This window comes from Salvelinus namaycush, chromosome 11, assembly GCF_016432855.1.
Source record: "Salvelinus namaycush isolate Seneca chromosome 11, SaNama_1.0, whole genome shotgun sequence".
Lineage (NCBI taxonomy): Eukaryota > Metazoa > Chordata > Actinopteri > Salmoniformes > Salmonidae > Salvelinus > Salvelinus namaycush.
Genome location: NC_052317.1, coordinates 31,184,004 through 31,207,590, shown reverse-complemented (window position 1 = coordinate 31,207,590; position 23,587 = coordinate 31,184,004). Strand labels below are relative to the sequence as shown.

At 42.4% G+C, this 23,587-nt stretch overlaps 1 protein-coding gene across 1 annotated transcript in view; it reads left to right on the top strand.

The window, feature by feature from the left end:
• The first annotated feature begins 21,691 nt into the window (after positions 1–21,691).
• The window catches only part of LOC120055344 (extensin-1-like), a 36,563-nt gene continuing 34,667 nt past the window's right edge, over positions 21,692–23,587 (top strand). The window contains exon 1 of the mRNA XM_039003215.1: positions 21,692–21,840. Within this exon, the coding sequence (XP_038859143.1) occupies positions 21,692–21,840 (149 nt within the window). The remainder of the gene's footprint in view (positions 21,841–23,587) is intronic.

Below are 23,587 nucleotides of genomic sequence, written 5' to 3'. Positions count from 1 at the left end.
TTATATTCAGCTATTATAGCACACTGTCTTATTAGGCAAACAATTGATTTGCAGTTGTATAATAATGATATTGTTATGATTATAATCATGTTAACAATCCTGTTAAGAATTTCACACTGAATCGTGGACTACATTTTATATGATGAAGATATATGTGTTCCAAGAACCCAAAAATATTTTTTGGGGGAGCTAATTCAAATAAGGTTATAAACGTATTACTGAATCAGACAAATGCATTCTTGTCTACTTTACTGTATACTGAAATGTATACATTGAATACTTAATATTTTGAAGATAATTAACTAAGTACATCCTTCTGCAAATGTACACTGCAAAATAAATGTTTTTTTTATGTTTAAAAACATAAATTGCTTTACTACAAGGAGTGAATGGCAGTTTTAATTACCTGTTGGTATGTCTGAAAGTCATCTGCAAGGAAATAAGAAAATATGTTAACGGAAATAAAATACAAAAATAAGATGAAAATAATTTAATCAGAATAGATCTCTAGTTTCTTAGGCCAACTTGAGTAAAAGTAGAATAGGCTTACATGCAAGCCGACATCACACTCTTGCAAATGTTAATGATGTTCTATAAAAGTTAGGCTAATATTCAGCGTAGGCCTACTTGGAAATATATACAATAAAATAAATATTGCCTACAAACGTTTACTTATCGTCAATATCAAAATGTGAGTAATTACAAATATTTCTCGTTTAACGTTACACAAGTAGCTGGGATTAAATATTAGGCCTAAACTTTCGCAAGTAGAAATGTCTGTAAAATAAACGTACCCTAGTGGGCTTCTTCACCGAGGGAGCTCTTAATTCTTCCCCTGCCTTGGATGTGAGAGAGACTAGCTCCCAGCACCTCTCGTCCCTTAATTTGAAGCAGGCTGGGTTTTATGATAATTAGAGTTGACACCAAATTGTGCATCATGAAAGGAGGGGGCAAACTCGGGCCTGTTCCCACGAGGCACATTCCGACAGTCAAGTTCAAGCTCAAAGCGCGAGCATCTATTGCAATTCAATGCGTGTCGTGCAGCTCATTATGAAAAAATAGCGCGCGCTCTTTGTGGTGGGGAGTTCGTCAACCTTTTGAGATTCAGGCATTGAGGAACTCGTCATCATGTCAGTAGTTGCAGGTGTCTAAAGTGATTCAAAAAAGTAAATAGCCTGAATAATAAAGCAGCCTAAACTAGATTTTTGAGAATATTTTTATTAGGCCTAAAGGCATAAACTTCACACAAAAAAGCCAATTTACACTAAACTACATTACACAATATGCCTATTTTGCGGAAAAGAAAAGGATAATTGATTTCAAAAGTAATTTAGCTTTTACATTTGACTTGAAAAAGCATGTAGGTCTAGTTTCTTCACGTCACACACTGTAGGACAGGGGTATTCAACTCTTACCCTACGATGTTCAGAGGTTTCTGGTTTTCTGTTCTACCAGATAATTAATTGCACACACCTGGTGTCCCAGGTCTAAGTCAGTCCCTGATTAAAGGGGAAACATTTAAAAATGCAGTGGAACTGGCTTCAAGGTCCAGAGTCACAACCGTGAAAACTTCAATTAGTATTTTGTTGTGAAATGGGATCATTGAAAAATCATATGTTTGTCAAATAACGAATTTAACATGGCGTCTACAAAATCGTGATCTAGACAATTACTGTATACCTCAAATAAAATGAGACCATGGAGCCTACTTCACTTTCTGAAGGACATCATAAATTATATACAGTGCTTTCAGAAAGTATTCAAACCCCTTGACTTATTCCACATTTAGTTTTGTTACATCCTGAATTATAAATGGATTAAATACATTATTTTCTCACCCATCTACACAGAAAACCTAATAATGACAAAGTGAAAACATGTTTTTAGAACATGTACATATGTATTCACACCCCTGAGGCAATACTTTGTAGAAGCACCTAGCGATTACAGCTGTGAGTCTTTCTGGGTATGTCTCTAAGAGACTCTACACCTGGATTATTCAAGCTCTGTCAAATTGGTTGTTGATCATTGCTAGACAACCATATTCAGGAAGTCAAAACTGTAACTTGGCCACTCAGGAACATTCACTGTCTTCTTGGTAAGCAACTCCAGCATAGATTTAGCCTTGTGTTTTGTCCTCCTGAAAGATTAATTAATCTCCCAGTGTCTGGTTGAAAGTAGACTGAACCAGGCTTTCCTCTAGGATTCTGCCTGTGCTTAGCTCTATTCTGTTTATTTTTATCCTGAAAAACTCCCCAGTCCTTAATGATTACAAGCATACCCATAACATGATGCAGCCACCACAACACTTGAAAATATGGAGAGTGGTACTCAGTAATGTGTTGTATTGGATTTGCACCGAACATAACACTTTGTACTCAGGCCAAAACGTTAATTGCTTGGCCACATTTTTTGCAGTATTACTTTCGTGCCTTGTTGCAAACAGGATGCATGTTTTGGACTACTTTTATTCTGTACATGCTTTCTTCTTTTCACTCTGTCAGTTAGGTTAGTCTTGCGGAGTAAATACAATGTTGTTGATCCATCCTCGGTGTTTTCCTATCACAGCCATTAATTCAAATCTGTAACTATTTTAAAGTCACCATTGGCCTCATGGTGAAATCCCTGAGCGGTTTCTTTCCTCTCCGGCAACTGAGTTAGGAAGGACGCCTGTATCATGTAGTGACTGGGTGTATTGATACACCATCCAAATTGTAATTAATAACTTCAGCATGCTCAAAGGGATATTGAATGTCTGCTTTTTTTTTTTTTTACCCATCCAGCAATAGGAGCCCTTCTTTGCGAGGCATTGGAAAACCTCCCTGGTATTTGTGGTTGAATCTGTGTTTGAAATTCACTACTTGACTGAGTGACCTTACAGATAATTGTATGTGTGGGGTACAGCGATGAGGTAGTCAAACATCATGCTAAACACTATTATTTCACACAGAGTGAGTCCATGCAATTTATTATGTGACTTGTTAAGCAAATATTTACTCCTGCACTTATTTAGGCTTGCCATGACAAAGGGGTTGAATACTTATTGACTCAAGACATTTCAGCATTTGATTTTTTATTAATTTGTAAAAAATTCTAAAAATATAATTCCACTTTGACATTATGTGGTATTGTGACTAGGCCAGTGACAAAAAAAAACAGGCTGTAACACAACAAAATCTGGAAAAAGTCAAGGGGTGTGAATACTTACTGAAGGCACTGCAGGCTACTGTAGTCCAGCCTGGGCTTGCAAACTGTAGCTCTTGCTTGAACGAGCAGAAGTAAAAATATTTATCACTTTTTCATATGGAACTAATGCACTCTGAACTGTTTGCTCTTATGGTTAGAGTTGGGGCGGGCAGGTGCCTTAAATCAATGGGCATGACCATTTCTATGGCATTGGTCTTTTTTATGCTTTTGATGATCCCTGAATTGTTATGGGAGTGAAGTCCCCTAATTTTGTGGAAAGGCACGTTACAGCCAAGCTGACGAGGAAAGGGCATTGGGGTTCACAGTAGTCTGTTTTAGCCACATGCCAGGTGAAGGGAAGGCATGGAACAGGGAATTTAATCTGACATAAGACATCGTCATCATTCAGAATTTTGTGTTTGATTAATAAATCAAATCAAAACAAATGTTATTTGTCACATGCGCCGAATACAACAAGTGTAGACATTACAGTGAAATGCTGAATACAAGCCCTTAATCAACAGTTCAGTTTTAAGATTTTTTGTTGTTGAAATATAACAAATAATTAAGGAGCAACAATAAAATAAGAGTAGCGAGGCTGTATACAGGGGAGTCAATGTGCGGGGGCACCGGTTAGTCAAGGTTATTGAGGTAATATGTACATGTAGGTAGAGTTAAAGTGACTATGCATGGATAATAAACAGCTTAGCAGCAGTGTAAAAATGGGGGGTGGGTGGGGACAATGCAAATAGTCTGGGTCAGATTTTTTATGAGAAACACCATAAGATGAATTCAGTGCTAACATGAAAAACACCCTAATATTAATTCAGTTTTAACACGAGAAACACCATTGGATGAATTCAGTTTCAACATGAGAAACACCCTAAAATGAATTCAGGTTTAACATGAGAAACACCCTAAGATGAATTCAGTTTTAACATGAGAAACACCATTTGATGAATTCAGTTTTAACATGAAAAACACCCTAAAATGAATTCAGTTTTAAACATGAGAAACACCATAAGAGGAATTCAGTGTTAACATGATAAACACCATTTGATGAATTCAGTTTTAACATGAAAAACACCATAAGATTAATTCAATGTTAACATGAGAAACACCATAAGATTAATTCAGTGTTAACATGGGAATCACCGTAAGAGGAATTCAGTGTTAACATGAGAAACACCATAGAGGAGAACCATGGAGTGTGACCATCATGTGTCTAGCCACCCTATAATTGATCTCGCCCAGACACCCCATGGCTCCCCATTTCTCTCTATTTGAGGACCCATCAAATGATGTCTGGCTCTATGACCCCTGACCCCAAAGTGAATAAATCCCATAGAAATCTATGAAAATCTTCAAATCCACGGGCTGTGATATGCATATTTATGTTCCAGCCCCAGGGCTAACCCAGCTAATCAAGCCCAATCAGGTATGTTAGTGATGGGCTGCAACTCGATCAGGTTCAGGATCGGAGAACACTGCTTTACAGACACTCCCTTGGCACTGGGGTGCTGTGGACCAGACGAAGGCAATACGGGTTATAATGTTTTAGAATGTATATGAACTGTTTTCATTCGTTCACATTTTGTATGTATGCATTTTTGCATATTGTATATTGTTGAACACAGGAAACCAACAAATAAAATAACTGGACTGGGGCTGAAATCCACAGTTATCAAGTCAGTTAAGACTTGCCAGTTATCAAGTCAGTTAAGACTTGTCAGTTAACAAGTCAGTTAAGACTTGTCAGTTAACAAGTCAGTTAAGACTTGTCAGTTAACAAGTCAGTTAAGACTTGTCAGTTAACAAGTCAGTTAAGACTTGTCAGTTAATTTTCTCAATAGGGGGTGCTGTTTTCACTTTGTAAAAATTTCGTTCCCAAATTAAACTGCCTCGTACTCAATTCTTGCTTGTACAATATGCATATTATTATTACTATTGGATAGAAAACACTCTCGAGTTTCTAAAACCGTTTGAATTATATCTGTGAGTAAAACAGAACTCAAGTTGGAGCAAACTTCCTGTGAGGAAGTGAGAAATCTGAAATCAGGCAGGCTGTTCTGGGGTCAGTTTATTAATTTGCATGTCTTCTATTGGTCGAGATGCACTGCATACGCCTTCCCCTAGATGTCAGCAAATAGTGAGAATTGGAATGGAGTTGCTAGGCAGATCTGAGGCCATATAAATGGTCTTGGAACGTGGGGTGCAGTCTTTTCAACATTCGCCATGACGCAAGACAGACCTCAGGATGGCGTTCTGGAAAGCTCCCGTTATAGGCCTTAGATATATCCGGCTCTGATTTTATTCGATATAGGTGTTAAAGACATCATAATGTTGTTATTTTAAACCGAGTTATATCAGTTTATATCAGTATATTGCGATTTTCAGATATTTCTTTGTGCTGCGTTATAGTGAGTTGGGCACGTCTGGGCCACATGGCTAATGTTTACTGCTAATTCCAAAGTTGAAGGCGACAATCTACATTTAAGTCATTTACATTTAAGTCATTTAGCAGACGCTCTTATCCAGAGCGACTTACAAGTTGGTGCATTCACCTTATGATATCCAGTGGAACAACCACTTTACAATAGTGCATCTAACTCTTTTAAGGGGGGGGGGGGGGGGGGGGGGGGGGGGTTAGAAGGATTACTTTATCCTATCCTAGGTATTCCTTAAAGAGGTGGTGTTTCAGGTGTTTCCGGAAGGTGGTGATTGACTCCGCTGACCTGGCGTCATGGGGGAGTTTGTTCCACCATCTACAACCGAGCAACGATTCTTTTGGACAAAGGACAACTTGCCCAAGATTCTGATGAAAGCTCATCAAAAAGTAAGAACTATTTATGATGTTAATTCGTTGTTCTGTTGAAAAATGTCAAACTCCTATTCCGCCATTAATTTCGGTGCGGTCTCGCTTTAACGCACGCTGTATGTCGTAGTAACGTTAATTTAAAAAATCTAACACAGCGGTTGCATTAAGAACTAATGTATCTTTCATTTGCTGTCCAACCTGTATTTTTTTGTCAAGTTTATGATTAGTTAATGATTAGATTAGGTGCCTCTCCCAAGATTTCTCCCGACATTTTGTTGGCAGCTTGGCTACTATTCTCATTGTATAACCACGATTTGTGCCGCTAAATATGCACATTTTCGAACAAACTCTATATGTATTGTGTAATATGATGTTATAGGACTGTCATCTGAAGAAGTTTGAGAAGGTTAGTGAAAAAATTAATATCTTTTGCTGGTTTATTCGTTATCGCTATTGTTGGCTTGAATCAATGCTGTTGTGTGGTTGGCTATTGTAGTAAGCTAATATAATGCTATATTGTGTTTTCGCTGTAAAACACTTAAAAAATCTGAAATATTGGCTGGATTCACAAGATCTTTGTCTTTCATTTGCTGTACGCTGTGTATTTTTCATAAATGTTTTATGATGAGTATTTAGGTAATTCACGTTGGTCTCTGTAGTTATTCTAGTTGCTTTGGTGAGAGTTGTGATGGTGGCTGCAATGTAAAACTATGATTTATACCTGAAATATCCACATTTTTCTAACAAAACATATGCTATACAATACATATGTTATCAGACTGTCATCTGATGAAGTTGTTTCTTGGTTAGTGACTATTTATATCTTTATTTGGTCGAAATTGTGATAGCTACCTATACAGGAAAAAAATGGTGGGGAAAAAAAGTTGTGTCTTTTGCTATCGTGGTTAGCTAATAGAAATACATATTGTGTCTTCCCTGTAAAACATTTTAAAAATCAGAAATGATGGCTGGATTCACAAGATGTGTATCTTTCATCTGGTGTCTTGGACTTGTGATTTAATGATATTTAGATGCTAGTATTTACTTGTGACGCTATGCTAGGCTATGCTAGTCAGCTTTTTTACTGATGGGGGTGCTCCCGGATTGTGATGAAGTAGAAGTTAACAAGTCAGTTGACTTGTCAGTTAACAAGTCAGTTAAGACTTGTCAGTTATCAAGTCAGTTAAGACTTGCCAGTTATCAAGTCAGTTAAGACTTGTCAGTTAACAAGTCAGTTAAGACTTGTCAGTTAACAAGTCAGTTAAGACTTGTCAGTTAACAAGTCAGTTAAGACTTGTCAGTTATCAAGTCAGTTAAGACTTGCCAGTTATCAAGTCAGTTAAGACTTGTCAGTTAACAAGTCAGTTAAGACTTGTCAGTTATCAAGTCAGTTAAGACTTGTCAGTTAACAAGTCAGTTAAGACTTGTCAGTTAACAAGTCAGTTAAGACTTGTCAGTTAACAAGTCAGTTAAGACTTGTCAGTTAACAAGTCAGTTAAGACTTGTCAGTTAACAAGTCAGTTAACAAGTCAGTTAAGACTTGTCAGTTATCAAGTCAGTTAAGACTTGTCAGTTATCAAGTCAGTTAAGCCTTGTCAGTTATCAAGTCAGTTAAGAAGTCAGTTTAGACTTGTCAGTTATCAAGTCAGTTAAGCCTTGTCAGTTATCAAGTCAGTTAAGACTTGTCAGTTATCAAGTCAGTTAAGACTTGTCAGTTTAGACTTGTCAGTTATCAAGTCAGTTTAGACTTACCAGTTAACAAGTCAGTTTAGACTTGTCAGTTATCAAGTCAGTTAAGAAGTCAGTTTAGACTTGTCAGTTATCAAGTCAGTTAAGCCTTGTCAGTTATCAAGTCAGTTAAGACTTGTCAGTTATCAAGTCAGTTAAGACTTGCCAGTTAACAAGTCAGTTAACAAATTCTTATTGACAATGACGGCCTAACCCAGCCAAATACTAATGACACTGGGCCAATTGTGCACTGGCCTATGGGACTCCCAATCAGAGCTGGTTGTGATACAGCCTGGAATCCAACCAGGGTCTGTAGTGACTCCTCTAGCACTTAGATACAGTGCCTTAGACCGCTGCGCCACTCGGGAGTCCTATGCTATGTGGGAAGGAGACTGTGAAACCCCATCAGTCAGTGTCAGTCAGCCATGTAAAGCACCGCCAGTTAGTGTCCTAACAGGACTATAGCCAGCCACCATGACCCCAACAACCCTATACTACACTGGTGCAGCCTTAGACACAGAACCACCATTACAGCTCAAATCCCTACAGTACATTGAACGCTGTATTGTCATCTGGTAACCCAATGACTATCCCTAAATCACTACAACTCTATCCTCTGTACCTTATAGGGGGTTGATGTCAGAGGAGGCTGGTGGGAGGAGCTATAGGAGGACAGGCTTATTGTAATGGTTGGAATGAAATAAACGTAACGGTGTAAAAAGCATCAAACGTATGGAAACCACATGTTTGACTCCGTTCCATTAATTCCATTCCAGCCATTATAATGAGCCCATCCTCCTAGAGCTCCTCCCACCAGCCTGCTCTGGTTTATGTGTTACATTGTGGTGTAGCACCAGACAGACAAAAGGCATAATCGATTCTGCAGAATGCACTATAATGATATATAATGTAGTCAATTTGAACCCCTAAAGCAGTGCTCTCTAAGTGGGTGTGTAGGTAGTGTCCATTTCCTGCTGGGTTGTGGCTCAACACTGGGTTATTATGGCTGGAGCCGTCATCATTATGATTAACTGGCGGGTCAGATGAAAACATGGAATGTGATCACTGGACCGTCATTTTCACCCAGCCTACACACACACACACACACACACACACACACACACACACACACACACACACACACACACACACACACACACACACACACACACACACACACACACACACACACACACACACACACACACATACACATACACCGTTGGCCAGTCATAGAGGGGAGACTGGCTGGTCTGGGAGAGTGTCTGCCTCTTTTAAGGGGAGACTGGCTGGTCTGGGAGAGTGTCTGCCTCTGTGGAGGGGAGACTGGCTGGTCTGGGAGTGTGTCTGCCTCTATTAAGGGGAGACTGGATAGTCTGGGAGAGTGTCTGCCTCTATGGAGGGGAGACTGGCTGGGCTGACACCTCCGTATAATAACGTTAATTATGGGCATCTGGTTGGACACCCCAGTCTGGGGCCTTCTCTAGACCCTGGCTGTTGCTATAGGGACCATAGAGAGCTGTTAAAGGGCCGGGCAGGGACGGGCAGACAGAGACCCCGCTATTCTCCTGGGGGGTGCCCAGACATGACCTCTAGTGACCCCCCCCCCCCTTTTGATTTGGGTGGGAAAGGGTGAGCAGCCATGGATGAGACGGGTAATTTGTGATTCATTTGGAGGGGGCCGTCATTTTGGGGTCCCAGAGAGATAGAAATAGACAGGCTTCATTTGGGGATGTAGAGAAACTTTATGGCTATTGCTTTCCTCAATCTTTAATGTGAAACCTATTTGCGTCACAAAGGTTGTATCGGTGGTTGTGTTCTGTCAACAGAGGAAATAGAACTGTCTGGTTTTACAGCTACACCCTGAAGGGGTTTCATGGGAGTTTGGCGTACAGTGAGATACCAACGAAGACATTCGACAAGTATTTCCATACTTCCATAGAAGTATGGAAATGACAGCAAAAACAAAAGAAAAGAGGGGAAAAAGAGGGAGAGTTCTTAAAAGGGAAACGAGGATGGAGATGACATGGACGACTCTTACTGTCGTTAACAGAGGGCGGTTTACGGTATTCTTGTCTGAGGGGCAAACTATGTATATCGATATAAATTGCTAGTCTTACTAAGTGTCCTTCAAGGCTGTTCTCTCGTTTGCCTCATTCTTGTCCCTGCCTATTACTCACTGTTGATAAGCTTCATGGAGTGTAGCACTGACATACAGGAACCCTGCCGCTGATCTGAGAGAGAAGCACATTATCCAGTCATGCCTGTTCTGCTACTGCACAGCTGTCTTCAGGTATGATGGGCTAGCCAGTGACTGGGCCCTTTACATATATTAACCAGTGACTGGGCCCTTTACATATATTAGCCAGTGACTGGGCCCTTTACATATATTAGCCAGTGACTGGGCCCTTTACATATATTAGCCAGTGACTGGGCCATTTACATATATTAGCCAGTGACTGGACCCTAAAATGCATTGTTTCATTTTCCAATGCGTCTCCATTTGATGTCAATGTGAATAAAAGGAGATTGGTGAAAGGGAAGCAAACTCCCTCCATACAGGTGAATCCCTCTATAGCTGGGCTGGCGTATGGCTGCTGTCATTGCTGTGGGAAAGCCTGACACCTCGTGGTAAAAATGTGAATAGCTCATAACAAGTAACTATAGGATGGTGGATTGATTATAGCCTGCTACAGCGTCCAATGTAAATCAAGTCAAATCAAATCAAATGTTATTTGTCACATGCCCCGAATACAACAGGTATTACAGTGAAATGCTTACTTACAAGCCCTTAACCAACAATTCAGTTTTAAGAAAAATAAGTGTTAGGTAAAAAATACATAAGTAAGAAATAAAAATAAAAATAACATAATTAAAGAGCAGCAGTAAAATAACACCAGTGAGGCTATATACAGGTGGTACCGGTACAGAGTCAATGTGCGGGGGCACAGGTTAGTCGATGTAATTGAGGTAATATGTACATGTAGGTAGAGTTAAAGGGACTATCCATAGATAATAACCAGAGAGTAGCAGCAGTGTAAAAGAGGGGGTGGGGGGGAGGGGTAGCCATTTGATTAGCTGTTCAGGAGTCTTATGGCTTGGGGGTAGAAGCTGTTAAGAAGCCTTTTGGACCTAGACTCAGCGCTTCGGTACCTCTTGCCGTGCAGTAGCAGAGAGAACAGTCTATGACTAGGGTGGCTGGAGTCTGACAATTTTTAGGGCCTTCCTCCTGGTATAGGGATCCTGGATGGCAGGACGCATGGCACAAGTGATGTATTGGGTTACACAGTACCATCTGTAGTGCCTTGCGGTAGGAGGCAGAGCAGTTGCCATACCAGGCATTGATGCAACCGGTCAGGATGCTCTCAATGGTGCAGCTGTATAACTTTTTGAGGATGTGAGGACCCATGCCACATCTTTTCAGTCTCATGAGGGGGAATATATGCATACGTATTCTTCTCCGGTTAAGATTTTTCCAACAGTGTTTTTTTTGGGTGGCGATAAAACCAGTGTGGAAGTATAGTATGCTGCTGCTGTATAACCCTGTCCAGTTGAGTGTCTCTCCTGTCCTGAATGAAGATGGCACTGAACTGCCCAGTCCGGCCCATGAGTTTTCGCTGCTTAGGATTTCTCTCCTGTCTGAGGGTGTTGGATGTGTCCCCAACTGACTCCACTAGATGGCGATACTATTCAATCAATCCCCTTGTCTCCATTCAACCAGGGTTAGTGCTATCCATGATCCTTGGGATGTCCCTACCCTAAACCCTAACCGTAACCATTTTAAATTGAATCTTCAAAGGGGTGACGTCAGAGTTGGACGTCCAATGGATCTCAGATTGCAAGGATCCCTGCACTAGGGGGCGACTATTGGCCACCTTGCTGAAGCACAGTGTGTGGGCAGGCTTTTAATCCACTTCAACAATCACATCTGTTATGTTACCAAACAGGTTTCTTTCTTCCTTATTGCATTCACCAATCCAGCATAGCCAGATAGGCCAAGGAGGGAAGGAATTATGAAACTTTAAGGTATTCAAACTGGGATACAGTGTTTTTTAGTGAAGCTGTTGTACAATGATATATTGTGTCTCACACCTTAAGGTCAGCCAATGGCATGTCTGCTTCTTTCCAAGACTGTCAGAATAGCTTTACATTTTTACATTTACATTTGAGTCATTTAGCAGACGCTCTTACCCAGAGCGACTTACAGTAGTGAGTGCATACATTTTCATACTTTTTGAATTGTATTTTTATACTGGTCCCCCGTGGGAATCGAACCCACCTAACACGGCATTGCAAGCGCCATGCTCTACCGACTGAGCTTTAGGTGTCTCTTCCATTGCTTTTTCAGATGAGAATAACTGATTCTGCAGAACACCCTAACAATTTTCAAGTTGTATTCGTCGTATGTACAGGATACACATGGTATACACCGTCCAACAAAATGCTTACTTGCAGGGTCCCACTCGACAATGCAACAACAATAAGACGGAATAAAATATAAGAATACGAACATAAAGTAAATGGCTCAGTAGAATAGAATAAACATTTTAGCATCAGTATAATACAGGAAGGCAAAATTAATAGTCCATTATTTACACGCGTTTTGGGGACACCCAAGATAAAACCACAGCAAACAAGGATTTTCACCATTCAGCATCTCTGTGTCCTTCAGGTTAGCTTCTACAAAGACCTCTCAGAATTTGATACAGTAAGTACCATGACAGCAAGGAGGTGAATATTGGACACCGTTCAGGTGTGGAGCTTCCGATGGTGCGAGGTGCATATGATCAAATCATTAAAGGAAGCTCAGGGGAAAGACAAAGAGATGGGCGAGGTGGGAGGATGAGGAAGGGCGAGGAAGATGACCTCAGGTCAGGACTCTCTCTGACGCAGTACACGGTTTAGCTCTCCAGAGCTCTCTTCAGGTTTCAATTATGCCACAACCTTTCACCGCAGAGATCAGAGTTCAGCCCTGCAGTTCCTGAGGCTCCTGTGGTCTGTTTATATTAGCGAGCAGTGTAACCTTGAGCACCGCAGACCAGACCACACTGAGTCAGTAGGTAGACTGGGGATGGGAAGAAGCTGAAGGTATACTGCAGCCACATAGTGAGGTATCATAGATATCATAACATTTAACACAGTAGTCACCAGCCCAGGTTCTGGAGAGCGGATGGAGGTGCTTTTGTTCAAGTCCAGCACAAACACGCTTGATTCAATGAATGAAGTAACCATCTAGACCTTGATTAGCTGAATCAGATGTGTTAGTACTAGAACAAAAGCATGCACCTCTTGAAGCAGTATTCAAGCCCTGCTTTCCCTGTTCCTCCAGCACACACATACACTTTAGACAAATCCTCCAGTGCCTAGAGGTGACTTAGCGTCCGGTCAAGTACAAAGCCGTCACATTTGTATAGCATGCTGTTACTGTGTGGAATGATGGTTGGTAATGCGAAAGATTTCCAACCCCTGTCTACATAATCTCCACATAAACAGACTGGTCAGACAGAATGCTCAAATGGATGGAGAGATAGATGGATGGATGGCAAAAGAAAAGCAGACAGACGAAGGACAGGCAGGCTCAGAATGATGATGGAGATTTATATATTTTCATATTTTTATACTGAAGTATCTTCAAATTGTATTTCTGTACGCCCGGTAGGCAGTTAGTTACTGATGATGCAGCTGTAGGGTACATACATGTGAAAGTGATGTAATATATGCATGTGGCAGTTTACTGTAGCATAGGCCTACCTGTGCCTAAGCAGCTCACCAATAAATCAACTTCAGGAGAATATTAGAGATGCAGATAGGATTTACTTTTTAAAATGTCTTTTCAATGCAGAGCCGGAGGAATATGTGCATATTTTCTCTTTCATGTTACAGTTCAATGTGCCCTTGTGATGGTCTCCTCTCCCTATGGTGGCTGTGTTCATAGCCCGTCACGTTGGGGCCGAGTGTTTAGGAAAGTATGCCCGGCACATTCTGCCATAATGTGCTGACAACCAAATGTTTGTAATTAGAAGAGCCAAGCAGATGGGTAATTTCACCCAGAGAGAAAGGAAGGTGTGTGTGTGTGAGAGAGAGAGAGAGAGACTCCCATATATCTTGTAACGTTCTTCGTCGGGCGAAAGAGAGGAGGACCAAGATGCAGCGTGGTGAGTATTCATTTTAATCAGAATACTTAAACAACGAACAAAACAATAAACCGACAAACGAACGAAAAACGTAACAGTCCCGTATAGTGAACACAAACACACAGGAAACAGGAACAATCACCCACAACCCACAATGACAAAACAGGCTACCTAAATATGGCTCCCAATCAGAGACCACGAATGACACCTGACTCTGATTGAGAAGCATATTAGGCCAAACACATAGAAACAGACAAACTAGACAACAACATAGAATGCCCACTCCTATCACACCCTGACCAAACAAAACATAGAAACATCCAACGCAAACTATGGTCAGGGCGTGACATATCTATTGGATGAAATACCACAGTGAGCAATCACAGCAGAAAGATTTGTGACCTGTTGCCACAAGAAAAGGGCAACCAGTGAAGAACAAACACCATTGTAAATACAACCCATATTTATGTTATTTATTTTCCCTTTTGTACTTCAACTATTTGCACATAATATGACACTTGCCATTTCTCTATTCCTCTGAAACCTTTGTGAATGTAATGTTTATAAAGCACATTGAATTGAATTAAATTGAGAGAGAGAAAGAGAGTGAGAGAGAGAGAGAGAATTGGTACAGAGGAGAGTGAGCAGGGGAGGGAGAGATAGAGCCCATCTGGTTTGTAATTAGATAGAGATTTTGTCTGAGTTCATTTTCATAAACACACAATTCAAGATATGCCAATGTGACACAAAATGCATTGTGAACTTGTTGATACAATATTATGTGTAAAGAAATACATTATCATACAGAAATAGGAATAGGTAGTTTTTCACCACCCATTTTCTTTGTTTTGTGTTTTGCAGTCCTAACACGCATGCTACATTTCTGCATCCCCTGCTTCATTTCCACCTAATGAACTCCGTAAAATTGCCCAAAGTAATTTCCATATTTTCTTTTCACACCATTTATATGTTTGAGCAGCTTTGGCGGTGTTGTGAATATTGATATTTTAGAGCCATTTGGGTCCTCTTTGATTTCAGTTGCAAACAATCAAAGTGAAATATCTACAGAATGTATTAACTTTTCTGAGTTCCCTTTTCTCCTGGGCTTTGAGTTTTCAGTTTATAAATATCCAGTCGCTAACAGTGTTTGAAACAATTGTTTCTAGCTCTACACAATGTTCCTAGTGTATCTTAACTCTTTGTATAGGACGCAAGGCCGGCTCCAGGCATAAGCGACATTAGCGGTCTCTTAGGGCACCCAGTGACTAGGGGGCCCCCAACCCCCCAAATTGTTATTTTTTTACGAACTCAGTCGGGTAAGAATAGTCAAATACACCAGGTGCAATTTTGTGTTGTGCATAAGCAGTTTTCTCTTATGTCAATTACCTGACAATTAGCCATGTATATTTTTAGATTGCCTGTTAGTTTAGCCAGCTATCTAAACTTGTAGTAATCATGGCCGAATACCGTCCGGGCATGTGCCTCCATGGGGCCCCCATTGTTAGACATTCTCACTCAGATATCATATTAACATGGCATAAGTCATGGCAAAAACCAGAGGGAAATGCCACCCCTATTTCACCGTAGTTCCTGTTTATAGCGGAAATTCTGAAGAATGACGCGGCTGTCAGGGTTTTCGCTGCTGGTCATTTGAGTCAAGTGCAGGAGAGCAAAGAATAGGTGATCAGGCGACTTTATTAGCCAAGGAGCACCCAAATAGACGGGCGCAAAATACCGTCAATAATAATACAAACAGGTTCACCAAACAATAACCCCAAATAGGGTACAGGCAACACCATGGGGAAAACCCAGACTGGCGCGAATAAACAAACCCAACACAAAACAATTCTACACAAAGACATGGGGGGAACAGAGGAATATATATATGCTGTGTGATTAGGGAATGTTAACCAGGTGTGCGGGGAACAAGACAAAGCAAATGGAACAATGAAAAATGGAGCTGCGATGGCTAGAAAGCCGACTTCGACCACCGAACGCTGCCCGAACTTCGGTGGAAGTCGTGACAGCAGGCTGTTAATACATTTTCACGAATAGGAGGTGGGGATGTTGTGGTGATTTCCACATGAGGTGGACAAATAACAACAAGTAGGGCACTGACAGCCGGAGCCTGATTTCTCATAAGCATGTAGGGAAAACCTCACCACAGGTGGATAGGGGAAACCAGTATCTTTGACTTTGCCATCTACTGTTATCTCAAGTTTTGGCATATTGCATAAATTGCGGCCGCGAATCTGCCATAGAAATAGAAAGAATATGATGAAGCTCCGGTAATATGGATAGCCTAACTATTGAACGGTTTGGACAAGACGTGTTTTTCTACATTGTAATGGACACGGCGCAACCTTTGGTAAACTGCTGGTAGGCTATTTGGCTATGCTACAACAATGCCAAGTCAGCCAGTACTCATGCCTTGGTTCTCACAGCTCACAGTGAAATGATAGGCTACAATGACTTTTCTCATAATGCACGCTGCAAATTATATGTAACAACACCCCGAGCACATCGGACACAAAACGAAACACCAATACAAATGTAACAACAGCACAAAATAGATTAACAACTTTGTGGAATTTTCTTTCGCTGGTGTCTTTTCAATGTGACTTTAAGCTACACCAATCAAAGCAGTGAAGTGTGGTCAAAACCATTCATCTTGGGGAGAATGGCGGGAGCGCGGTTCCAAAATGCAATCATATCACACGCAATTTTACCATTTATAAAATTGTCATATATGTTTGTTTATACAGATTAGCTCAAAAATAAGTGAAACTTGACAAATTATCTAATGGATTGTGATAATTTGCTGGTAAAAAAATGGAGGTGCAAAAACACAAGTTTGCACCCCCATTTGAATTTGCTCCATGGCTCAGGCGGCCATGTGTTGGCTACAGAGAAAAGCTGTTTGGCTCTTCCAGAGATGATCTATAATATCGCTCAGATCAGTCGCGACTCACGAAGAGGGAGAACTTTGAAGGTGTTTCTGATCAATAAACAATGCCATGCTGGTGGGTAGTAATATTCATATAAAACCCAGCCCTGAAAAGAAAACTTGACTGAAAAGAAACCCAGCCCTGAAAAGAAATGTAGACTAAAAAGTATTAGCACACATCATACGGGAAACGTGGCATTGGCACAGAAAATATCCGAAATTACCACGTTGGATTTCACACAAAAAAATAAGACTCTCCAACCAATGGCAAAATGGATAGAATTGCAGGAAATTAGCTATAAAACTGAAAAAAGTTATCTCTGCCCCATGGCAAAATGAGTAGAATTGCATTACATTTGTTATAAAATTGCTACATTTTTATCTTCGCTGTCAAGAGAGGCGCCACTAAAATGTTCTGCAGTGAGGTGGGGGGCCCCCTAACCAAATCTCGCTTAGGGCCCCCAAAAGGCTAGAGCCGGCTCTGATAGGAAGAAAGGGTACAGCAGGGTACATCACTCAATGGTCACGTCCTCAGTGCTGCCTGTTCCTATATCAATTTTATGTGTTTGTAAATGTTATGTTCCCCAGTTTCTGTGTTGTTTTGGGTTTGTTTGTGTATATGTTTGTGTGTATTTCAGGAAATGGCTTCCTGGATTCCAAAGCAGCTGATTGGTCGGCCCCATTGCAGATTGGAGCTCTGACCCCGCCCCCTCATCAAGGGATACAGCTGTCCGCAATTACCGACTCCTTCTGCAGCTTTGTATGTGATGTGTTGGTCTGATAAATTTGTTGTGAACTATTTTGTAGCCGGTCCTGCAGAGGTATGTTTATGTCAAAAGGACTGTTTTTGATTATTGAAATTGTTTTTGTTCCCGAGGGGAAGGCACCTTGGTAGTGTTTAGGCAGGAGGCCTGTGGGCATACATATACCCGTAGTATGTACTCTGTCTATGCACACTAGGTAAGACCTGGGCGGACCACCCCCTGTATTTTGGTTAGCATGCCAGGAGGTGCTAAAAGGTTAGGTAAGTAGTGGGTAGGCAGGTAAGGTAGGAGAAGGGACTCTAACTTTTACTTTCTTTGCTTTGGTTCCATCCAGCCCCTTTTCCCCACATTACCGTGTGAAGGAAATAAATTCACTGTAAACTGTAATATTCTCTGCCTCTGTCATCCTTACCCGCACCTACAATCACATACCTCTTTACCTCCACCTACAATCACATACCTCTTTACCTCCACCTACAATCACATACCTCTTTACCTCCACACCTCCACCTACAATCACATACCTCTTTACCTCCACCTACAATCACACACCTCTTTACCTCCACCTACAATCACATACCTCTTTACCTCCACCTACAATCACATACCTCTTTACCTCCACCTACAATCACATACCTCTTTACCTCCACCTACAATCACATACCTCTTTACCTCCACCTACAATCACATACCTCTTTACCTCCACCTACAATCACATACCTCTTTACCTCCACCTACAATCACATACCTCTTTACCTCCACCTACAATCACATACCTCTTTACCTCCACCTACAATCACATACCTCTTTACCTCCACCTACAATCACATACCTCTTTCACTCCATGGGGAGTTGCGTGTAGCAGGTTCCGTTCCCTCCAAGAGGCGTGTGTAACATAATGGGGGCTCATCCGGGATCATTAAACCCACTGTACCTTGCTCTCTGAGGTGTGGTGGTAGGTTGTGAGTTTGGATGACTTGTTTAGTTTACGTGTATTCAGTAGGCTGCTGTGTACAAAATGGCTGCATCAGCTGTCTCCAAGTTTATTGAAGTGCCCTCTGTTGATCGGTTGGTGGGGTTGTGTAAAGTAGAGCTTTGCGCTGTAGCTGACCATTATGGACCCTTCGTCCCTGAGAAAGCCCTAAAGGCTGAGCTTTTGATGCTAGTCAGGAAGGGTTTAGTGAGAACACATTTTCTTGTTGAAAGATGAGAGGGAGGCTTCAGGAGAGGAGACGGGTAGATCTTCCAATGTCAAGTCGGAGGACGGTGCTGCGTAAGGGGTTGCTCGTATCCCCTTTACATTGCCCCGATTTGACCCTTTATCTTCTGATTCGGGTCGTTCAGATGGGACCGCTAGGCTAAAGGTGAGGCTGGCCCATTTGGAAATGGCACAAAAAGATGGAGTGTGTTAGACAGATGGAGTTTGATTTAGAAATTAGGAAAATTGTAATAGGATCCGACAACTGGAGCTAGACGCCGGCTCCAGTGTGACTCCACAACCTGCCCATCATCAAGCCCACTTCGATGTAAGTAAAAATATTGCTTTAGTCCCTCCATTCCGGGAGTCTGAAGTTGATTCCTATTTCTCTGCGTTTGAACGTGTGGCCGCTTCGCTGCATCGGCCACTCAAGGTTTGGCCGCACCTGTTGCAATGTAAATTGTCTGGGAAAGATCAGGAAGTAGTAGCCGCTCTCTCCCTGGAAGATAGTTTACAGTACGATATTGTTAAAACAACCGTGTTGCGGGCTTATGAGTTGGTGCCTGAAGCTTATAGGCAGCGTTTCAGGAACCACAAAAAACCCCTCTCTCTGTACTTTTGAGTTTGCAAGGGACAAAGAGTCTCTGTTTAATCGCTGGTGTTCAGCCAGCAAAGCTAACGCCTTTGCTGATATTCAGGAGTTGATGCTGTTGGAGGATTCTAAAAGCAACCGGCCTGATAGACTTGTAGTTCATTAAAATGAACAGAAAGTGGCGACATTGGCCCAGGCAGCAGTGTTGGCAGATGAGTACGCTCTGACACACAAGACTGTTTGGTGCACCTTGTTTAGAAGGCCGAACGATTACGTCATCAGTGCCTCGTTCGGGTTGCTTTTTCCTCCGATGACCCTAAGTCTTCGCATGAAATCTGTGAATGTTTTTACTGTCACCTAAAGGGTCACGTGATTGCGGACTGCCCGGTTTTGAAAAATAAACCGAAACAGTCCCTGTCACCATCCCCTAAATTGAAAAGCGTGGGTTTAGTCCAGTCTATGGCTCGTCCGTTGGATCGAGTTATTGTTTCAGCATTTGGGAAAACGGATCCTATCTATACTCCGTTTATCTCTGCCGGTTGTGTTTCCTTAACTGGAGAACAAGCGGATTAAAAGCCCGTACAAATCTTACGAGACACAGGGGCGGCGCAGTCAGTAATCGTTACTGATGCTTTACCCTGGCCCCCTGAAATGTATTGTGGCTCGCATGTCATATTACAGGGTATAGAGACAAAAAATTTACCATTACACTGGATACACTTAGTGTCAGACTTGGTATCAGGCCGTTTCCGTGTTGGTATAGTGTCTACACTGCCAGTAAAAGGAGTCACATTGCTACTAGGGAATGATATTGCTGGTGGTAATGTCACTCCTGTGTTAAGTAGTAGACAACCCAGAAATCAAAACTACAGATAAATTGGTTCAAGAATTTCCCCATGTTTTTCCTGCTTGTATGTTAACGAGGGCACAATCTCGCAAGCTGGGAGATGTGGTGGATTTGTCTAGTTCTGTTTTTGAGAATGTTGAGGTAGACAATGCACCGAGTATTCCTTCTGCAAGCCCGACGGCTTTTACCCCCCTAAAAACTAAGGCAGGGGAAAGCGAAATCGCGCGCCCCAATTATATGACGTTCTTGTCTGTCACCCCCGAGAAGGTGGTTGAAAGTCAAGAGGGAGACCCCATTCTTTGCAAGTGTTTTGCTTCGGTAAGTTCCACTGAGGAAGCTAAAACTAGGGAGACCGCCTACTTTATGGAAGCAGGAGTTTTGATGTCTAAATGGGAAGCTCATAACACCGTTAGTGACTGGAGTGAAGTGTGTCAAGTGGTTGTTCCTACACCGTTCCGACAGCAAGTGCTGTTACTCACCCATGACCAGGCGTGGTCCGGACATTTGTGGATCACAAACACTTTTTACCGAGTCCTTCGACATTTTTCTGGCCAGGTTTGGAGTCTGACGTGGTCCAATTTTGTAAAACATGTCATGCGTGCCAACTCACTGGGAAAGCGAATCAAACAGTTTCTCGTGAGCCGCTCTGTCCGATTCCTGTGGTGGGGGAACCGTTTGAACGAGTGATAATCGATTGTGTAGGTCCGTTGCCGAAAACCAGGTCAGGTAACCAGTTCTTACTAACAATAATGTGCAGTGCTACTCGATACCCAGAGGCTATCCCTCTCTGTACTATAATGGCTAAGACTGGTGAAGGCACTAGAAGTTCTTCTCTACGTTTAGACGCCCTAAAGTAATCCAAACTGATCAGGGAACCAACTTTGTCAAAACTGTTCTCAAATGTGTTAAAGACATTGTATTTCCCATCAGGTCTCTAGTCGTGTCATTCGGAGAGTCAAGGAGCCCTCGAACGCTGGCATCAGACACTGAAGGCGATGCTACGCAAGTATTGCATGGATACCAGTACCGATTGGGATGAGGGGGTGCCCTTTGTCCTATTTGCTATCAGCAAAAGAATACAAGAGTCCTTAGGGTTCAGCCCTGTTGAACTTGTGTTTGGACACACCCCACGGGGTCTGCTAAAAGTTTTGAAGGAGCATATCCTATGTCCTACACCCAGTAGCGCCCCTACAAATGTGTTGGATTATGTCAGTAAGATGTGGGAGAGACTGCACGCTGCATATGCATTAGCCCAAAAGTCTCTCTCCTTGTCTCAAACGCATGAAATTACATTATGACAGAGGCTGATTGCTGTTCTTTTGCACCAGGGGATCAAGTTTTAGTTTTGTTGCCAATCCCTGGCTCATCTGTCGGCATGTTTTCTGGGCCATACCTTGTGGAAAAGAAACTCAGTGACACCAATTATGTGATAAAGACCCCAGATCGTAGGCGTTCTTCCCGTTTGTGTCATGTTAACATGCTGAAAGCATATTATGTGCGTGATTCTCCCAACAGCTCCTCAGGTAAGCCGGTCCAGGCCGCCGTCTCCAGTGTGGCTGCGGTGGTGCTGAAGCCTGGCTGGGACCTAGAAGAGGATAAGGAGGATGTGTTGGAGTTACGCCATACGTTACAGCAATGTGAACTCTTATGTAATTCGGAGATGCTGAAAAAGTTACCCTCTCAAATAGAACATTTGGATAACGATCAAACTAATGATCTTATCCTATTGATAAATAGTTTTCTCAATGTGTTTCAGGACGTTCCAAGTCGCACGTCCATCTTGGAACATAACGTGGATGTGGGGAACTCCTATATGTCATCATATGTACCGGGTTAACGCTAAGAATGGGAGGTAATAAAGGGAGGTAGCTTATTACAGAATGACATGGCAAAACCCAGTAATAGCTCTTGGAGTTCCCTGTGTATTCTTGTTCCTAAGCCTGACGATACGTCCCGCTTATGTACAGACTATCGTTGCGTAAATGCCGTTACAAAGTCTTATTCTTTTCCTCTACCTTGCTTAGATGACTGCATTGATAGACTTGGCTCTGCTGCTTACGTTAGTAAGTTAGATTTGCTAAAAGGTTATTGGCAGGTGCGTCTGACCTCTCGAGCTTCTGACATCACTGCTTTCGTGACGCCTGATGATTTCGTACAATACACTGTGATGCCCTTTGGAATGTGTAATGCACCTGCTACTTTTCAGTGCTTAGTTAACATTGTGTTCGGGGATGTGCCAAATTGTACTGCTTACCTTAACGATGTGACTCATTCGTCTACTTGGTCTGACTGTCACGTTCCTGACCTGTTTTCTGTTGTTTTTGTATGTGTTTAGTTGGTCAGGGCGTGAGTTGGGGTGGGCATTCTATGTTTTGTGTTTCTATGTTTAGGTCATTGGTAATTAGCCTTATATGGTTCTCAATCAGGGACAGGTGTTTGACGTTTCCTCTGATTGAGAACCATATAAAGGTAGGTTGTTCACACTGTTTGTTTGTGGGTGATTGTCTTCCGTGTCTGTGTCTGTGCACCACACGGGACTGTTTCGTTTGTTCGTTCGTTTGTGTCGTCTGTACCTGTTCATGTGTTCTTCGTGTATATGTAAGTTCGTTTGTTCAGGTCTGTTGACTTCGTTTATTATTTTGTAAATTCTCAAGTGTGTTTAGTTTTCGTCTTGTTTAATAAATATCATGTCATATCACAACGCTGCGCTTTGGTCCAATCCCTACTCCTCCTCTTCGGACGAAGAGGAGGAGGACAGCCGTTACAGAATCACCCACCAACCTAGGACCAAGCGGCGTGGGAGAGCGCAACAGCGATCGCAGGATTCATGGACATGGGAGGAAATATTGGACGGAAAAGGTCCATGGGCACAGCCAGGAGAATATCGCCGCCCTCGTGAAGAGCTGGAGGCAGCTAAAGCCGAGAGGCGGTGGTATGAGGAGGCAGCACGGAAGCGAGGCTGGAAACCGGTGAGTCAAGCCCAAAAATTTCTTGGGGGGGGGGGTTACAAGGGAGTGTGGCGAAGTCAGGTAGGAGACCTGCGCCAACTCCTCGAGCTTACCGTGGAGAGCGAGAGTACGGGCAGACACCGTGTTATGCAGTAGAGCGCATGGTGTCTCCTGTACGTGTGCATAGCCCGGTGCGGGTTATTCCAACCCCCGCACTGGCAGGGCTAGATTGGGCATTGAGCCAGGTGCCATGAAGCCGGCTCAACGCGTCTGGTCTCCAGTGCGTCTCCTCGGGCCGGCATACATGGCACCAGCCTTACGCATGGTGTCCCCGGTTCGCATACACAGCCCAGTGCGGGTTATTCCACCTCCCCGCATTGGGCGGGCTAAGGGGAGCATACAACCAGGTAAGGTTGGGCAGGCTC